The 17,289-nt window shown below is 47.7% G+C and overlaps 6 protein-coding genes across 6 annotated transcripts; 2 read left to right on the forward strand and 4 right to left on the reverse strand.

Annotated features, from left to right (window-relative positions):
• Nucleotides 1-200: 200 nt before the first annotated feature.
• On the reverse strand, nucleotides 201-2,021 carry E1B28_005199 (uncharacterized protein; the record flags this gene model as incomplete). Its single annotated transcript, XM_043149748.1, has 1 exon — nucleotides 201-2,021. The coding sequence occupies one exon, from the start codon at nucleotides 2,019-2,021 to the stop codon at nucleotides 201-203; it is 1,821 nt and encodes a 606-aa protein (XP_043014356.1).
• A 200-nt stretch (nucleotides 2,022-2,221) lies between these two features.
• E1B28_005200 (uncharacterized protein) lies at nucleotides 2,222-4,135 on the reverse strand (the record flags this gene model as incomplete). The annotated part of the gene is made up of 7 exons (XM_043149749.1): nucleotides 2,222-3,061; nucleotides 3,122-3,471; nucleotides 3,521-3,604; nucleotides 3,663-3,739; nucleotides 3,792-3,801; nucleotides 3,866-3,986; nucleotides 4,055-4,135. The coding sequence occupies 7 exons, from the start codon at nucleotides 4,133-4,135 to the stop codon at nucleotides 2,222-2,224; spliced, it is 1,563 nt and encodes a 520-aa protein (XP_043014357.1).
• Nucleotides 4,136-4,885: 750 nt separating this feature from the next.
• On the forward strand, nucleotides 4,886-5,300 carry E1B28_005201 (uncharacterized protein; the record flags this gene model as incomplete). The annotated part of the gene is made up of 2 exons (XM_043149750.1): nucleotides 4,886-5,167; nucleotides 5,226-5,300. 2 exons carry the CDS (start codon nucleotides 4,886-4,888, stop codon nucleotides 5,298-5,300), a joined length of 357 nt encoding a protein of 118 aa, XP_043014358.1.
• Nucleotides 5,301-6,298: 998 nt separating this feature from the next.
• E1B28_005202 (uncharacterized protein) lies at nucleotides 6,299-8,964 on the reverse strand. The gene is made up of 12 exons (XM_043149751.1): nucleotides 8,824-8,964; nucleotides 8,363-8,755; nucleotides 8,106-8,303; nucleotides 8,018-8,055; nucleotides 7,902-7,969; nucleotides 7,783-7,853; nucleotides 7,340-7,728; nucleotides 7,154-7,290; nucleotides 6,707-7,108; nucleotides 6,588-6,644; nucleotides 6,435-6,530; nucleotides 6,299-6,358 (listed from the first exon to the last, which is right to left on the reverse strand). The coding sequence occupies exons 2-11, from the start codon at nucleotides 8,498-8,500 to the stop codon at nucleotides 6,442-6,444; spliced, it is 1,587 nt and encodes a 528-aa protein (XP_043014359.1). The 5' UTR covers nucleotides 8,501-8,755; nucleotides 8,824-8,964; the 3' UTR covers nucleotides 6,299-6,358; nucleotides 6,435-6,441.
• A 1,285-nt stretch (nucleotides 8,965-10,249) lies between these two features.
• E1B28_005203 (uncharacterized protein) lies at nucleotides 10,250-12,779 on the reverse strand (the record flags this gene model as incomplete). The annotated part of the gene is made up of 4 exons (XM_043149752.1): nucleotides 12,327-12,779; nucleotides 11,273-12,263; nucleotides 11,065-11,219; nucleotides 10,250-11,008 (listed from the first exon to the last, which is right to left on the reverse strand). The coding sequence occupies exons 1-4, from the start codon at nucleotides 12,735-12,737 to the stop codon at nucleotides 10,250-10,252; spliced, it is 2,316 nt and encodes a 771-aa protein (XP_043014360.1). The 5' UTR covers nucleotides 12,738-12,779.
• A 100-nt stretch (nucleotides 12,780-12,879) lies between these two features.
• On the forward strand, nucleotides 12,880-16,013 carry E1B28_005204 (uncharacterized protein). The gene is made up of 16 exons (XM_043149753.1): nucleotides 12,880-13,003; nucleotides 13,069-13,513; nucleotides 13,566-13,631; nucleotides 13,684-13,819; nucleotides 13,878-13,883; nucleotides 13,932-14,002; nucleotides 14,051-14,162; nucleotides 14,219-14,357; nucleotides 14,408-14,539; nucleotides 14,600-14,708; nucleotides 14,776-14,956; nucleotides 15,015-15,037; nucleotides 15,089-15,170; nucleotides 15,234-15,365; nucleotides 15,428-15,571; nucleotides 15,628-16,013. Exons 2-16 carry the CDS (start codon nucleotides 13,381-13,383, stop codon nucleotides 15,725-15,727), a joined length of 1,566 nt encoding a protein of 521 aa, XP_043014361.1. The 5' UTR covers nucleotides 12,880-13,003; nucleotides 13,069-13,380; the 3' UTR covers nucleotides 15,728-16,013.
• The last annotated feature ends 1,276 nt before the right edge of the window (nucleotides 16,014-17,289 follow it).

Below are 17,289 nucleotides of genomic sequence, written 5' to 3' on the forward strand. Positions count from 1 at the left end.
AAAGATCGTTTTGCATGAATTAACTTGAGCTGATACTATACGGTCCTTTACAGGTTTCAAACAATATAATACTTTGAGTGTAAGTCCGCTGGGGCATGATTTATATATTCCCCATTTAGTACCACCGTCATCCCCCGAGCCCACCAAAATTGAAGGGATGGGATCGTGCCTCCTCGTATTAAAGGGGGAACGTGGTCAAGTCAAAGCCATTCTTTATCAACGTCGAGCGTTGCAGGAACTATCAGACCTTCCTCAGGTGAATCACCAGCCTTACGTCTCCTTTCATACCTCCAACATATTTGTACACCCTCCCTTTCCAGAGCCTCAATCTCGGGAAGATATTCATCGCCAATATCGTATGCAAATGAAACCGCCACAAACTTCAACTGTCGAGCTCCGGCATTCGATTCGTCGCCACGTTTGGAACGAGTTGCAATAAAATCAATCAATCTCCGGACATTGCGTGAAGTACAAGTGCAATTTTTGAACACCACCCGTTCCAACAGTGGACATAGGTCTAGAGAGTTGGTCGTCGAATTGGATGTCAAAGCAGTCAGGAGACTTTCAGAAATTGTCGGGACGGAGTTATAGGCACTCCGAACGGGCCTAGTTTGAACCTCCTTCACGACCAGGCAGGATAGGGACGAGCATGCTGGCAGTCGGAGGCATTGCTCGAGCGCTGTATCCGACACGGGGAATTGGATTTCCAGGGCCTTCAATTGGCAGGAAGACCGTTCAAGGAGTTTAAGGAATGGAACTTGGGGCAATCGTTCAGGAACTTGGGACGCGGTAATGGAAAGGTGAGTCAAGCTAGTAGCATGAATGTGGTCGAACACTCCACGCAATTCCTCGGATACTGCGTCTGCTGCGGGCTGATGGCGCCAGAGAGTCATGAATGTTAATTGGAGGACATGTAATCGAGGGAGTTCCCCACAGAAGGCTGATCTTATAACCCCATCACTCTCTGGAACATTGATGATCATCGAACACTTCCGTAACATTTGGGATGTACAGGCAAGAATATCAACAGCTTGCGATGGGAAAATTCCGTTCGCAAGATGCAGAACCAGTTCGGTTAAATTGGTCCATACAAGGGGAAGATGCAAAGGGTCATGATGTAGGTCGTTGATGAGGTGAAGCGAACGAAGAGAAGGGGCAGCTTGCAAAACGCTGGATAACATATGGGTTCTTCCATCGTGAGGATCATCCCCGAATGCATTGTCCGGCAGAGAGTACGCTATTCGAAGCGATCTCAACTCTGGTAAAGAGCAAGGTGGCGGCCGTTTGTTGAATAGGGACTCGAATCGCGAAATCAAGACGAGAGGAAGCCTAACACAAACACCTTCCCACCGCGGGGAATACTTCAAAAGTATTTCCATGAGTTCAATACTCTTCTCAACCCTCTTAGTGCGAACCACACCCGGGAATCCCAGTAGTCCTCCAGCATGCGGCGTGGTGAGACGACTGGGATAGAACAGTGGTCTGGCATCAATGACGAGCGAGAAACTGATCGGTAAAGAGCCAGAGCGATCAAGCCACCGTTTGACACCTTCGGTGCGTGCCTGAATGAGGGCGAGATGGGAATCGATGTCGCACTCGGCCATAAGCTGTGGAATATAGATGTGAATGGCTGTCCAGAGATGGGGAGTCGTCAACGCGATTTCTCGCCATGTTTTGCAGACCGTTGTGAGCAGTAAAGGGGCTTGGAGCAGGCTACGAGTCGGAAAATGGTCACTGGGCAGAGTCTGGATGAAAATTTCCCGAAGAATGTCTACAGGAAGATGTCGAAAAGGGGATAGCAATGCTCGATGCTGGTCTATGCAGGCCTGCATTGCGTCGCGTTGGAAGTACAGCGATTGTAGCGTTGACTCCAAACGAGATATCTCGGTAATGAGTCTAGCTAGCGTTTCCTGCGGTCCCCGAAGAATTTCTTCAAGCTGGACAACTTCTTGAGGGGTGGGCACATAATTCGTACCCAACCGATGGTTGAAGGAAGATGGAAAGGGTAACTGGGAAGTCATGTGAGGTTTGCGATATTGAATGTTTGCCTTAACTATAACTAAGCACAATCCAGACAGCAACGTTATCTCCGGAAAAAGATGTGGGACTCCGATTCGTCGATATTTCCCATTCAAACTGCAAATCACGGACCAGGGTCAGGTCAACTCAAACAACAATTCATAACCTCCCTTTCGGATTGTAAGAACCCACACCCTAATATCTACTTATCCTTTTTCAGCTCCTCCGACTCCCGCCTATCCTCCATCTGTACGTCAAGAATCACAGTCACTGGGCCAGTCAATAGGGCAACATCCAATTGCTGGTTGTGATTACTATCAATCCTTGAGCCCATCCAGCGCGCGTGGAGCATACTCCCCACAAAGGGGTCAAAGTCGCGCTGAATCGAAAGGTACGAGGCAACAATCAATGCCCCGGGTTGCAGCGCAGTCATGTCTACATCCGCGGGCATCTGGAGGTTGCTGTTGTGCAAACTTTGACGTCGAATGTGAACTAACTCCTGCTTGGCAAGTCGAACGACCTCGACAGCATGCAGCCAAGCTTTCAACTGATCAGACGGTCTATGTCCGTCCTTTAAGAAGACAAGTAGGTGGGGTTTGCCGAACACAACGGTTTCAGACGAATCTGGGGTAGTCGTAGATGAAAGACACGATGGATGGAACCACAACACGTATTTGTCATCCTCGAAAAGGTCAAAAATAGTCCGGGGAATGACGCCACCGGAACCTAGCGAACATCCTACGGTACAGCGTCCGAGAACCTCTCCAGTAATGTCGCGTATGATATTTGGTCGATGGAATATCCTCTCCATTCGAGCAACGTCTACCGGGCTCGGTGCATCATGATTCGTTGCACCTGAATTCGTTTCAATTGGTCCCTGGTAGATAGACCATGCGATAGAGGCGCGTTGACGATTTAGAGTGCGTAATGCCACGCCTCTTACCGCGAAGAAATTGATGCACAGGTGGAGGAAAACGAGGAGACACAAGGCAAAATAAGTTGAGAAGGGTGTTGTAAGATAGGGTACTATGAATGTCCCGAGCTAGATTGATTTTCTTAGTCTGCGAAACGCGTGTCACAGGAACAGAGTAGGTAGACTCACTAACATCCCAAAAAGTCCCAATACAGTTTCTTTGCTCGAATCTTTGGCGCTAAGATCACCGAGATCGCCTGCTCCCTCAACAGGCGTCGCAAAGTGTATCGTAATTGCAGTTTTCGAGCCCCCGGCCGCGATTCCGCACAATGCCCGTAGAGATGAGCTTAGACAGAGGGTATAGACACGAAATGGAATAGGTATAATTCTTGCAAGCATTAGGAATGCGGGGAAGGAAGCTAAAACAGGGGAAAGTGTGTCCAAGGCAATAGCAAGATCAATTAGTATATCGGCTAGAAAGCGATATGTCTTAGCCTCGGGCATGAGAGAGGATCCATAATAATATGCAGCGAGGATCGCTATTGAGATCATCAACACCGGGATGAACTGAATATCACGTTCACGCACTAGTCAATCGACCAATAATATCTTGAAGGACTGACAGAAGCAGAGCATCGGTGGCGGAGGCAGATGCGTTTCCGACCCCATACCCTATAGCGGAAAAGTGAGGACTAACGGATACAGAATTTCACGATAAAGAATTCCAAACCTTCCAACGTAGCTCTGGAAGAGAGCATCCCAGCTAAAGAGCTACAAAAAGTTTGCAGTGCGTTCAGAATTGAATATCTAAAGGTTTGGAGGTCAGACACCAAAATATGTGGTCCTATATTATTTTCACCTCATATAGTCTTTGAATAGCGTTTGCCTGAATTTCAGCCAAGACCAATACACATCTGAAGCTGAATTACCCACCCGGAGAGACCGTTTCCGGATATCCAACGGGTAGAAAGACGTTGTACATGATATTGACCCATGAATTGAAGAACCATACGCTCTCCCGAGCGGCGACCTGCTGCGATAAACCTGAAGCAACCTTGTGAACAAATGATGTCAAGTCAGTGCACGAACAGTCAGAAATATCTCCATAAATATGACCCATACAGTCGACCGATCATGCTGGCGTAGACCATTCATTTGCACCGCAAAAATCTTCCCTGTTCCATCCTTCTCGATTATCCTCATCTGGTGCTAAGTACCAGATGGTCCTTTGCTGCAGGTTGGTAGATTTACACCAGCTGGTAGATGGAAAAGAGGCGAACGTGTCACATGGCCATAACGATCATCTGCCACGTGCACACGGTGTTTCTGCTTCTCCCCCGATCGCGTTCCTCCCACGACTTGGCGGCTATCAAGGGGGAGCTTTGCTTCAACATCTCCAGATACTTCAGAGCGCCGACCCGACTTGTAGAGAAAGGAACAACCAGGAAACCGGATAAAGACCGAACGCTTTGCTTCAAGCTTCGAGTTTCTGCCCTCCTCTCCTCAGTTGGTTCCGTTCTTCAACCCGCGTCTCATCTCAGCTTGAATTATTGTGATGCACAGGTCCGATCCAATCGACATTGATATCGATTTTACGAACCTACACGCCATCAACATCTTTAGCAGCGAGCGATGAGAAGCTACTGGATATTGTGTTACTTATCTACTACGTCGAGCATGTACGTTTCCGTTCTCTATGAGTCTGACTATTTGATTATTTAACCATGCTCTAGACACCGCACTCGAGGTTATTGCACTCGGTGCTACCGTCGTCTCGCTCTCTGACTCCAAGGACTCTTGCAAGGAAGTCGTTGAAAAGATCACAGAGCAAATTGAAGGGCAGACCTCTCCAGTCGTAGACAGAGTTACGCTTACCATACTGGTACATTTCTTCAGCTCCCTTTTATCTTTTTCTTTCTCATCTCGAACGTGGACTTTTACAGGCTAAGGCCCATGGAAGCCGCTACCCAAAATCCACATCGCTCTACCTGGAGCAAGGAATGGCGTGACGTGCGCATCGCCGCTGGAACTCGAATCGTGGCTAGAGGATCTAGGATGGGATGTACACTTGAATTTGTCGAGATTTTCGAACAGTATAGGAGGAAGGGTAAGGCACGGGTATATGGTATGCTGCAGGGAAGGCAAGCGACTGCGGTGGTGTTATATTTCGAAGATGGGGCATTATGGTCGGAGGTCGACGCAAAGTTGAAGGGTATTATACCGGAGTGCTATAACGTACGTGGCGTTCTTCTGTCCTCTGGGGTTTCGTTTCAGCTGACTACGCGACCCCCAGACCTACTTAAAACTGTGCTACAGCTTACAACGTCCATCCTCCCGTGTTGCCGTAGGCGATTGTCGGTATGACTAGCTTCTGCGAGTAGCCTGCCGATTATGAAACAAACTAGGTCTCCGGACTAAACATTATATTTATGTCTGTCTTTCAGATCATAACCTACGCTACTTAGAGGAGCCCGAAAAATTTAAACCATCTCGCTGGCAATGGAGTACCTGATGACTCGGAACAGTTTACGCTTTCAGCGTCGGTAAGGGCCCATCTAAATTTCCATATACTACACGCTGACCGAATTTCGCAGTTCTCGAGCACGCATCGGAAGGAAGTCGCAACGGAAGCTATGTACTTTCTGACCATGCCACTGAGGGATTGAACTGCCGCTCCGGGTGGGGGAAACCGTGGAGGAAGGAAAAACAGGGTTTTTTCAAAAGTTGTTCCTGTGAGGTGAGCCTAGCTAAGATAATATGCTCGTCAATCATTTTCTCAATTGCACTCTTTTTCTTTCACCTCCAGGCTTTAATTCGCGAACCGATTACAGCTCATACAAGTTCGCCAACGTTAAACTTCGGCGGGTGCAATACAAAGTGTGGGTCTGTGGTGGTTTCCCATTTTCAAACCGTGACAGCGCCGGTTCCCTTGGGTCCATCCGCTGGTAGTATCGCTATCCAGCGACCCGGTCCCAAGCCGTACTACTGTGTACATCGCCTTTTCGGCTTTGTTATTGAGTCTCGATATTAGTCGTTCTGAGCCGCGAATGTGGTCGTATGGTCAACGAAATTTAAAATGTCGCAGGCGAGGACCCCGTTCTGGTTCGAAATAAAGCCATCTAATCGTTCGGATATCATTCAGTGATCCACCCACACCCTTCGATTCCGAAAAGAAGACTCAACCATGGCCACAAAACCAACAAGGGGTTTGTTACCTGAAGCGGCTGGAGTAGTCAGTCCGGCCATTACCACCGTTATGCTGAGGTGTTTCCGTTTCAGTTACAACCCATACACCGAGCTGCGAAACACTGTTCGAAGTCTCTTGACCAAGTTTTACTGTGTTCTTCCCTTTTAAAACCTCATAATGCGACAGATTGCGGCATAGCTTCTTGATATTATTGGTTGTCATACTCATAGGCAGACCTACTGAATTTAAATACGTGTAGTTGTAATGACAAAGTTTAGGTCGAACCATTCGTTGCATCCGAGTCGTGTCGCCTACCTTATGACTACATCAATGCCGCAGAAATTTCTGAATCTTCATCGGCAGCATAAGTGAGGGGAGCTGTGATTGCCGACCAGATTGAACCAATCACGGCTGCCGGAGTACTTTGAATCAGAAAGAGTAACAGTGAGAGAAGGACAACAAGCTCACATTGACCTTGATCATCCTTGCATGGGCTTTCTGTAAAATCCGGTGCTTCGGAGGGGCCTGACAAACAGAGAGAACATGAATGGTTGGATCATTGACAATTAAAAAAATTGAAACCCCACCTGCAGCACACAGCTTTTCAAACCGGCCTGCTTCCGATGGCATAACTTCATATATGGGATATTCGAGGTACCGTGCAAAGTCCGTGGTGGTTGGATCGAAACCTCTTGCAATCTGCCATTTGTGGATAGGTTTGTAGGTCTCACTAGGCCATCGATATGCTACGCTTTCTATGCTGTTCATGCTAAGTTCAGTGGGTAGACCAAGGTCTTCGCACTGATGGCGCGGGATGGGTATTTCTCCATTTTCGTCGTAAGACCAGGTGTGAGTGGACAGGACTGATTCAGTTTCGAGTAGCTTAAATGGGGGGAACGGATGAAGGAAGATGTATATGGGTGGATCCTCCAAGGGTCGTTGTGAGCCTTCAATTGATCCCCTAAAGTAGATTGATGGTGAGACGAGCTCTGAAAATATTAGCTTGGGTAGAGATTATTCGAAGTAAGACGCACTGTAAGACGACAAATCATCATCCAACGAGATTCCGAGTCGGTGAAATACACTCGAAGCCTGCAGGAGCCAGGCATTCTGATCGTCATAATGATCAGAGTATAATCTCAACTCTGAGCCTTCGTCTGTAAGAGTGAATCTGTATGTCGATCAGCCACTGTCGTTCGAGATGTTCTTCCTCAACGCACCTCGTTCTTCCATCTGGCATAATGACTTGGTCGTCAAGGCACCCAAATCTGTTCCAGTAACTGCCACTTCTGACTGCGATTATGGAATTTGTCTTGGTAGAAAAGACGCGCGGTTGGTTGCTAATGGGAGATGTCTCTTTTCCTATCTCGGACCCGTGGTCGAGCATGTTAATGACTTCTCTGTCGAATTCCTTGACCAATGGCAACCGAGAGAAGTAGCGGACACTAACATCTTCGTCGAGAAGAAGTTCGATGCTTGATGGCAGCGTCTCGACAGTAGAGAATTCCATATGATCAGCTAAGTAATCGGGCCCCTCCAATCCATGAATCAAAGTTCCTTGCTCGGGATTTATCCACACCTCAGATTCCTCACATTCCAATACGTTCCACTGTGTAGGCTGTTGATTCAGATCGACGACACAGCAACTATACTGGATGCTTACAGCCATCGTAGATGCATACCCTTGCCCGAACACACCAAGCCTATCCCAGAAATGGGCGACAGGCAGAAGCTCTGCACTAATCTGTCAGCGGGAACCCGAACAACGACTCATAATCTCACCTCCATGAAATATCAGCAGAGGCACACTCGAACGGTTGATGCCGTACAGTTGCATCTCCGTTGTATTCCTAATATTCGCTCAGTTAAAGCACCTCCAGACAGCGCAACTGACATACGTAGTTTCAGAAAACTGTCGAAATTCCGTTTTCCATGCCTGAAGTCCCGTTCGTATGAGATTTCTGCAATTCAAAGGTTACGACTTGCCTTTTGTGCATCCTGCCCTTTATACGACACCACTGTAAAACTTGAGCTTGAGCTGTCGCCATGGATTTTGGCGGTGCTGATGGTTCTTTCGACTCTGAACACTTCGTATTCCTGTAGCCTGGAATTCCAAAAATTGAGGGACTCTATGTGATCAAGATCCTTGATTCGGCGGACGAGTCCCCGTTGGATGTCAAGGAACTACGAAATTTCTCAGAACTGCATGCCTCCATGTCACTTATGTACACCAATTTACATACCTCGTCATATATCGTACGTTTCTTCTTCCGCTGCTCGAAAATACAGTGATTGTAGGTGTTGTTTGTCTGGTTTCCTGTAACCGCGTTGAATGTGCCCTGTCCAATCGAAACTCCGCAGGCTTCTTGGAAGAAACTCATTGCAAAAAGATGGAAGTGAACGTGGGGGGGGAAGCTGTGTAAACCGCATGGTCAAATAATATTATATCCATTGACCGCTGGACAAGGTCCGGTCATAACAGGATCATTGATGGACGTCGTGTTCACGATGCTGAGATCTAGCCATATTCACCGTATGGTCAGGAGCTGTCAAATTCTAATCCAGTCCCTCCGTGCGTCAAAAACGTCGATAAGTGGACTATATCGAGCCATCCGTATTGTACGCGATGGGTATGGCTAATTCGATAAAGTAAACGACTAGAGTCAATCCCCATTTGTATGGGCCGATATTCAAACATACGTACCTCGACCCTCCTCCATCCAGTGTGCAGCCTGATCAGATTCCCTGAACGAGGCCTAAGCTTGAAGGCCGATACCTTACCTAGTGTTCATTTTCAAAGAAAAAAATAAGGCGTTGGGGTTGAAGTAAAAAGAAGCCGGAACTGTGCGAACGTTGTTGTCCGTTGACAAGTGCCGCCGGTAGTTTTAGTTTCAAAACTTCATCCCATTCCCATTTCAAGCTCTCCGCGAATTCATCACAACTCTCAATAAAATTAACCTCAACCCGAACATTCAAGTTACAAGCATTGGCCAGTCTTATGCAAGGCTCTCAACTTCCCAAATGAACGGGCGAAATAAACTAGGAGGATTGCGACAAGTAACGGAGAAAGAAAGAGGAAATTTCAAGACGGTACTTATCAGTCAGTTTCGGCTTCTGAAGTGTCCTAACAGACACTCCTGCAGACTTAGAATACGAGCTCATCTCCTGGCCACCTTTCCGATGTTTTTAACGCCAGAAAAAAAGTAGAGAATCGATACTTATCCGTCATTGAGCGTTGTGAGTGCTCAATACCATTTCTTGATACTCTTTTGATGACGAAAAAAATCATGTATCTTCATGGCGACGAGAAGAGGCCTTTTGGAGCTCTTCGTTGACGATGTCTATCTATTGACAAAATCTTCTCTCTGATTTCTCGTATGGAGCGCGTCCAAATGATACGAATGCTGATTCCTGATTCATTTTGATACAGTATCCAAATTGGACCTTGCTCGCACTATTCATAAGGACGCATACCGAACACTTTCGCCCAAATCCACGATTTCCTTCCCTATCAGTCGAGACATGGTATCCAACTCACCGAAAACTCGTTTGAAAATCTCAAACGATGCCAACTTGTTCGCCTACATACCGAAATCCGTCGTTTTGCCAGCCAACCCTCCACCGGTTCTAGAAATTGGAAGTAAACGACGACGAGTACATCGGGAGAGATCATTTGGAAAGATGGAGATTGGATAAGGGTATCATAACGAGCGTTTTCGAGTGAAGTGCCAGTGGTTGAAAAACCCGCCGCGATCTTACTCAAGATGGCATAGACGATAGGGTCAACAGCAGAGCTGTCGCATAGAAGTTGGATCTCTCCTCGCTCGACTTTGGTGCATCAATCTGCAATACACCCGTTTCAAAAACGAGGGTAGTACAGTATCAGGCGGAGGCGAAGGCGATGCTTACACGGTTAACCAGGCATCACTTGCACTTGGGGAAAGCCCTGCTTGGGTCATACTCCGCGGTTCTTGTAAGAGTCGAGTGGGGAAAGCCAACGCTACTATGATACAATTGTCTATAGAAGGCATCGCGAAATTACTCTAGTAATAGAAAGATGCAGTTGCTAGCTACGAATACATATCGATGAATGCAATATGTTATGAGTGTAAGTTGCGTCCAACGAGTGCCTATGGCTTGTAATCCGTGTCGTGATCATCCTTCATTGGCGAATCCTCTTCATCTTCCGGATTGGGATCGTCAGAGTACCCACCAACAACACTCTTAGCAGCTCTATCCAACCTCCTCCGCTGGGCCGGAGGAGGGTCCTCCGACTCCAATTCGCTCGACCTCTTCCGTACCCGTGTTTCTTGCTCGCTTTGGTTCGAGGGGGTCACATCATGCACGACCCGTTGGTCCAACATTCTATCCTTTAGGCTAGCAGTTTGACGGAAACGGGAAAGCATCCAGGCATGACTGGTCAGGCGTTCTGCGTATTGGCTATGTTGCCAGGCGTAGTTAGCGTGTTTTTGACTTCTGTATTTTTGTTCGTCTATCGACCCTTCCGAATACAAGCCTTCCCACAGCTCTAGGGCTTCGGTCTCTGCTTTTGTTGGTTTGGCGTATCGGATTCGAAGGACTGCCTCTAAATCGACGATCAGATTGCGCAGCTCGCCTTGGGGAAGTTGAGATGTGTTTTGCATGTAGCTTGATTCGAAATGCAACGCTTTCTGTCCTCCTCCGACGGGAACCTGTCCCGTTCTAGGAATTGTCTCGTCGAAGCGCGTCTGCAACAGGTGCATCAAGAAGTGTTTATGCAACGGATGTGGAGTGAACTTCAACACAACCCAAACGAGGACATGGTAGAATGATTCAAGGTCATCAGCGAGCTCGTGTATAGGCGCACTAGGATCGGCCAACAACTTGGCTGACATGAATTGCCATGTGCCCTGCAACGGTGAAAGGCGGATTCAGAGACAAGTGAATCGAAAGTATACGAACATACCGTTCGTTGGTTCTGCCGAGGCGTGCCTTTCTTATCGAGAGATTTGCTGAGATCCCAGTCGATGAGCACCCCCTTCCCATTATCCAAGATCAGTATATTTCCGACACTGACATCGCGATGCATAATTCGGGCGTCTTCATAGGCCCCCTTATGAGCTGAAAACCTCTGTGAGAACACACAAAGTGAAGATGAATGGTAGACAACTGACCTTTAATGGCATCTTTAATTGCACTCACTATCTCTCCCGTAGTGTTAAAGTGCGTCAGGTCCCGACCAATCTCTTCAAAGACAAGACGAGCGTGACAGTGTCCCCTCATCTGCCTGAAATGTTGAGTCTGCGTGGGTTGAGTCGAATTGTCCTGGTGTCGCACGTCCCCATAAGTGACGAGTGTAAGGATGTTGGGCACACCACGTTCTTTCAAGAGCCGGTAGACCTCCCCCTCCTTCGTCACATCCTTTGCATCAACTCGCCAAGTGTCCTTCATGAACACAATTTTCTCCCTCTTTATATCATAGACCTTGTAGCAGCGAGTGCAGCGTCCGGTAAAAGAGCTTCCGAAATTGAACAATGGCTTCGAACCAATGTAGTACGTGATGACTCCCGTCTCGTCGTCAACAATCTTGAACTTGTGCAAAGCTTCATTGGACTGGGTTCCCAACGCCTCCCGTGCTTCCTTCGCGAGCGGATCTGTACTCAGAAGGCGCTCGACGGAGGTATCGACTCCACGAGTTGATGGCGAGGCGAAGTTGTATCTGTGAAAAAACATCGCTAGCCAGTGCTCTTTGACAAAGTTGAATTTCTTGGTGGCAATCGCGCCTGCTCGATCCCATCGGATAAGACGAGCTGAATCTTTCACGAACAAGACGGAGAAGCAATGGGTCCTATGTTGGCGAGCAAGTTGGGCGGCGGCGTACGCTGTAATCTGTCCACGGGTATCCTTCCCCTGGCCACTGTTCCGCTCGAAGCTTTTCCCAGTGTCATCGAAAGCATCATCTGATATGGTCCATTTGCCTTCGATCATGACCTCCACTTTGTCTATGTCCACCGCACTATCCTCGCCTGTGGCACGCCCACCCTTCAGATATGCCGAAATGTCTGGTTTGATCTCCACTTCCTGTCTACCCCAAATCACAGTCGTAGGATGTTTACTGGTATTGATGATTTCCAGAGAGGGACAATATGCCGAGAAGGCTTTGCTCTGTTGGTCGTTTAACGTCGTATCAGCAACAAATTTATATTTTGTTCCAGAGCGTTGACGTACGAGGAATGGATATGATTCCTTTTCTCTTGAACAATTCGCGGCATTCTCAAAATTTTTTTGAGCAGTGTCATTGTGGTTGAAGGGCTTGGTAGGATCAGCCGGCAAGAACAGATCCACAAATCGTTCCGGATCCATCGAAATGAACTTTCCTTCATTCTCCGCCTCAGCCTGACGGTACCTCGCGTCCCGTTGATAGTGCATAGAAGTACACTGATTATGAGAGGAGGCAGAGTACTTCAAGGGCGTTTCGTGTAACTTGTCAGATTTCGTTCCCTGGCCAGCAGCCTGAGGAGGAGTTACAGGCCGTTCGCTATTCTGTGCTGGAAATTCGACGTCCTGGCCGCCCTCTTTAGTTACTTGATTCGAGTCTGGTAGATTTTCGAGTATTTCATTGGAAGGAACAGGAGCCATGGTGAGTACGGAGAGTGGATGGAGGGGAAGATAGAATTGCGGTATAAGCTCAAGTTTTGTGACGATGACCTGTGACATAAACACGTGATCGTTCACCAGTCCTAGTCATCGATCATTAATCATTCGCCAGCTCACCGTTAAGCTTGTTTTTCGCTCTAATGCTAGTTCACAGAATCGTGATGCATTAGTAGGGATTTCCCACAAAACCATCAAAACACGACCCGAAACACTCAAGACTGCCTGGGAGTCCAAACAAAGCCGTCAACGTAAGTATTTGGACAGTAATGGATAATGTTAATGAGCCTTTCTGATACGCTTAAGCGCTTGGCAGAGTAGTAGTGTGCACATTCTCTTTCGCTCACACTAGAGTCTAAGGGAGAACCCAAAGACTTGACAGGGAGCCGAACAAACCGTATATGAAGAGCCTTAAAGGATAATCCTGGCCGGACTGTACTCTAGTGCGCTGCACGTCCTGGCAGGGTTTAGGTCCTTACTTCTTTCCATTTTGACTGCTCTTACACATAGTTCTGGCCACGAGCCCATCGAAGTTGTGGTGCTTGCTGAATAAACACCACCGATCTTCTCACGAATTCGACATATATATAGCAGCTAGCGGCCACTGCCAATTCTCTCAGGAACCAGAATGGGCTTGCTATCGCGAGTGAGCGGTTATTATGGACCTATGATCGCGATTGTTCTTGGGATGATCCTGGTAGTGCGCTCAGCGAGGCTTAGGCGAAAACTTCCGCCTGGTCCAAGAGCTCTTCCTCTCATAGGTATGTTGCCTGTTCCAGCATAAGGATACGTCCTACTAAGAGCCGTGAACAGGAAATCTATTGGATCTCCCACGCAGCCACGAATGGTTGACGTACGTTGAGTGGGGGAGAAAATTCAGTCAGGTCTTACCTCAGTTGTCAGGTTCGCGAACTCAATGCCATCACAACAGATTCCGATATCGTTCACTTCGAATTCGCCGGTACCACGACCATAATCTTGAACTCCTATGAGGCCATTAACGACCTTTTGGAAAAGCGGTCAAATATATATTCAAGCAGGCCGAAATGGACGATGTTGAATGAGGTGTAGGAATCCCATTCCGCATGTTATGTACGAACATTGTTTCTAATCCAAATATTTCAGGATTGGGTAAGCGACCTGGGATGTTTGTGGTCGAAGCTGAACATTGTCCCGAAGATGGGGTTGGATACTCATCACAATGCCCTATGGGAAGTCGTGGAATACCCGCCGAAAACTCGTTCATCAAGGTAATTTCCAACCTCCACTGTCTTGTCGATCGCTCATCTTCTTTCAAGAATTCAACCCCAAGCAATCAGAACGCTATGAACCGCAAACAGTCAAGGCAGTCAGAAATCTACTGGTTGACCTTCTTCGTGAACCTGACAACTTCTGTCATCTTTTTCGACAGTCTGTGCTTCCTTGATCCTGTAACCTTTTCTGCAGATTAATTACCTCAAAAACAGCATGGCCGGTTCTATAATTCTCTCTATAACATATGGCATCACCATTAAACCAGCGGAAATCGGTGACCCAGCGATAGACACGGCTGAACGAGCACTTGAGGGTTTCGAGGCTGCTGCTGTCCTGGGGTCATTCCTAGTCGTAAGATTCTTCGAGCTTGGTTGCTCCTGCAGTTCCTAAATCTCAGTTAGGATTACCTTCCGATTCTCAAATACGTACCTCCATGGTTTCCTGGGGCGTCTTTCAAACTCAAAGGAAGAGAATGGGGGAAGGATGCTGACAGGATGTTGAACGAGCCTTTTGATATTGTCAAGGAGCAGATTGTGTGTTTGATTCCAATCGCCTCCCGCGGCAACTGACATTGACGGATTGCTATTGAACAGGTTAACGGATCAAATAGGCCCTGTTTTGTCTCTTACTGTCTGGACAGGAAGAATTCCAAAGATGTGGATGAAACAGTTGTACGGGAGTCTGCTGGTGCTATGTATCTTGGTCTGTTGTCGCATCCGATTACTTGAACGTCTGACTAACTGGATTGAACGCGTTTCATTTCTTCTAGCTGGCACCGATACGACCGTCTGCGCCCTTCATATCTTCATTCTCGCCATGGTGTGCTACCCCGAAGCCCAGAGATTAGCTCAAGAAGAACTGGACAGGGTTGTCGGCCCAGACAGGCTACCGGATTTGAAGGATCGCGATGACTTGCCATACATTACAGCTATTCTGTATGAGACCATGCGGTTCGTTCAGGTTCTAGTGATTGGTATCTTGGTTCTAACTTCTCCATTTCGGTCCTAGCTGGCAACCAGTCGATCCACTTGGTACGTTGCTTCACCGTCTTGGTTCTGGTTTTGACCCAAGGATCTGTTAAGGTTTAGCCCACCTTGTTACGGAAGAAGACGAATACAGAGGGTATCGAATTCCGAAAAACTCGGTAGTTATCGGGAACGTTTGGTAGGTTTCCTTTACTCTTCTTTTCATATAGGATTCTTATCCAAAGCCTTGTTGTTCATAAAGGGCTGTATTCCGAGATGCAGAGATATACGGACGGGACACGGACAAGTTCATTCCAGGTCGATTCCTTACTGCAGACGGTCAGATTAATCCCGATATCCCGGAACCCACAATGTTTTGGGGAACTGGGAGGAGGTATGGTTTATATCTTCCTCGACTCATATTATCCACATCGCTAACCTATTTCCTATACGCAGAATATGTCCTGGCCGTCATTTTGCAATGATAAGTATGTACGCGGCCGTAGCAGGCATGCTATATTCCTTCAACATTAGGAAAGTCAGGGACAAGTTTGGAAATGAAATTGTGCCAAGTCAAGAGTTTACGTCGTCTTTACAGAGGTATGTTTACTTCCCTTTGATACGGAATCTCCAAACTAAGATCTTCAATTTGGCAGTCGGCCTGTACCATTTCCATGCGAAATCAAGCCACGGTCTGAACACCACGAGAAACTAATAAGAACCGCTGCGGTTTTGATGAACGATGTTGACGTTTAGGCAGTTATTGAATGTTTGCACTCGTTCGTGTTTTGTCCGAGTTTGCGCTGCGGTGATATTGTTCTGTACTGATGCTAATTAATCGAGAGTTTTATTTTGTATTGCCAGGATTCGGGGCGGCATTGAATTGTGTGACGATGATTTTGCCCGCCGTCGGATGATCAGATAGATAGATAGATAGATTACGCAGCATGGTCCCACAAGGGAACCGCCGGAACTACTAGTACTACCCTAAAGCGAGCTCACCCCTCTCAGGAGGCGGTAGACTGTAGGGCGACCAGCAGCCACTTATTACAGCACATCGAAATTTAGAAGGACAAGTAGACTAGTGTAGTATAGCAGTAATACTTTCATCGTTGCCAAATTCTTCATCACCGAAATCTGATCCGGATGCGCTGACGTTGAATTCGCTGTCGCCGTCGCTGTTCAGATCTTCCTCCGCACTATCATCCCCACCGTCAACGGGGTCGTCGTCAAAGCACCGAAAGCCTTCTAGCACCTTTCGCTGCCACAAAACCATCGCTTGGTGAACAAATCTCGCAGTTGCAACCACCAAGTCCCATGAATAAATGCAATTCTTCAAGACTTGGAAAGCCTCGTTATCTTGTACCGGTACGTTGTAGCGTTGGCGTGAAGGCAAAGACGCCATAAACTGTTCACGTATCGCTAATAATTCGAGGTCTGCAGGGCAGGCCAACATAACATGCTCAGGAGTTTCGTAGTGAGCATCACAAGCGCGACAACAATATGAACTCCAATCATCGGATGGCTTTGGCGTACGCGCCGGAGACGCCTTAAAGATGCACGGTACGCAGGCACCCAACAACAGTCGCGTGAGAGAGATGCGATGTTTATAGTTAGGAATTCTCGTCAAGTAATGGCGAAGATAGAGGATGTGGAAAGTAGGCACGTCTTCGACCTTTTTCGGATCCACAGGTTCCAGGCGGTTCCGAATGAGGGACAGTCGAGAGAAAGTGTCAACATCCTGCTGTAAGCTTTTACAGATGTTCGAGCTCAATGTTTTGATTAGTTGTTTGATGACCCCCTCGGTCAAATCATCTATGGAAGGCAACCGAAGAGGTGGACCCGCGGGGCCCGGCGATCTGGAGAGGACAAAGTCAAGATCAGACATCCATGAAGTATTCCCTTTCATACGAAGACGATCGCTAGAACGTAACGCCAACGTAGTCATATGATCCCCTCCATTAGACGGTGGAGTACGCGTAACGAGGTAGAGTAGGTATCGCAGTGCAAGAACAAGGCGGCGTTGCAGAATAGGGTACACCGCCGTCTCTGTGAACAGTACAGAGACGATGGAGTGGTTTCCGAGTCCAAGGAGACGACGAAGGAAGTTGACCTGAACATCCACCAACTTTTGTGGACCATCCCTTGCGACATCGAGAGCCACTTCACACCCACTAATAAGGTGACAGTCGACTAAAGCGGTGTAGAGGTTGCGAGACACTGCGGGGGGAAGGCGATGCCGACCGACAAGTCTGTCTGTCCCTAAAATTCCTTGTGCCGATGCGATGGCGGATTTGACCTTCACGTTGTAGAACTCG

This window comes from Marasmius oreades, chromosome 2 (assembly GCF_018924745.1).
Source record: "Marasmius oreades isolate 03SP1 chromosome 2, whole genome shotgun sequence".
In the NCBI taxonomy this organism is placed as follows: Eukaryota; Fungi; Basidiomycota; class Agaricomycetes; order Agaricales; family Marasmiaceae; genus Marasmius; species Marasmius oreades.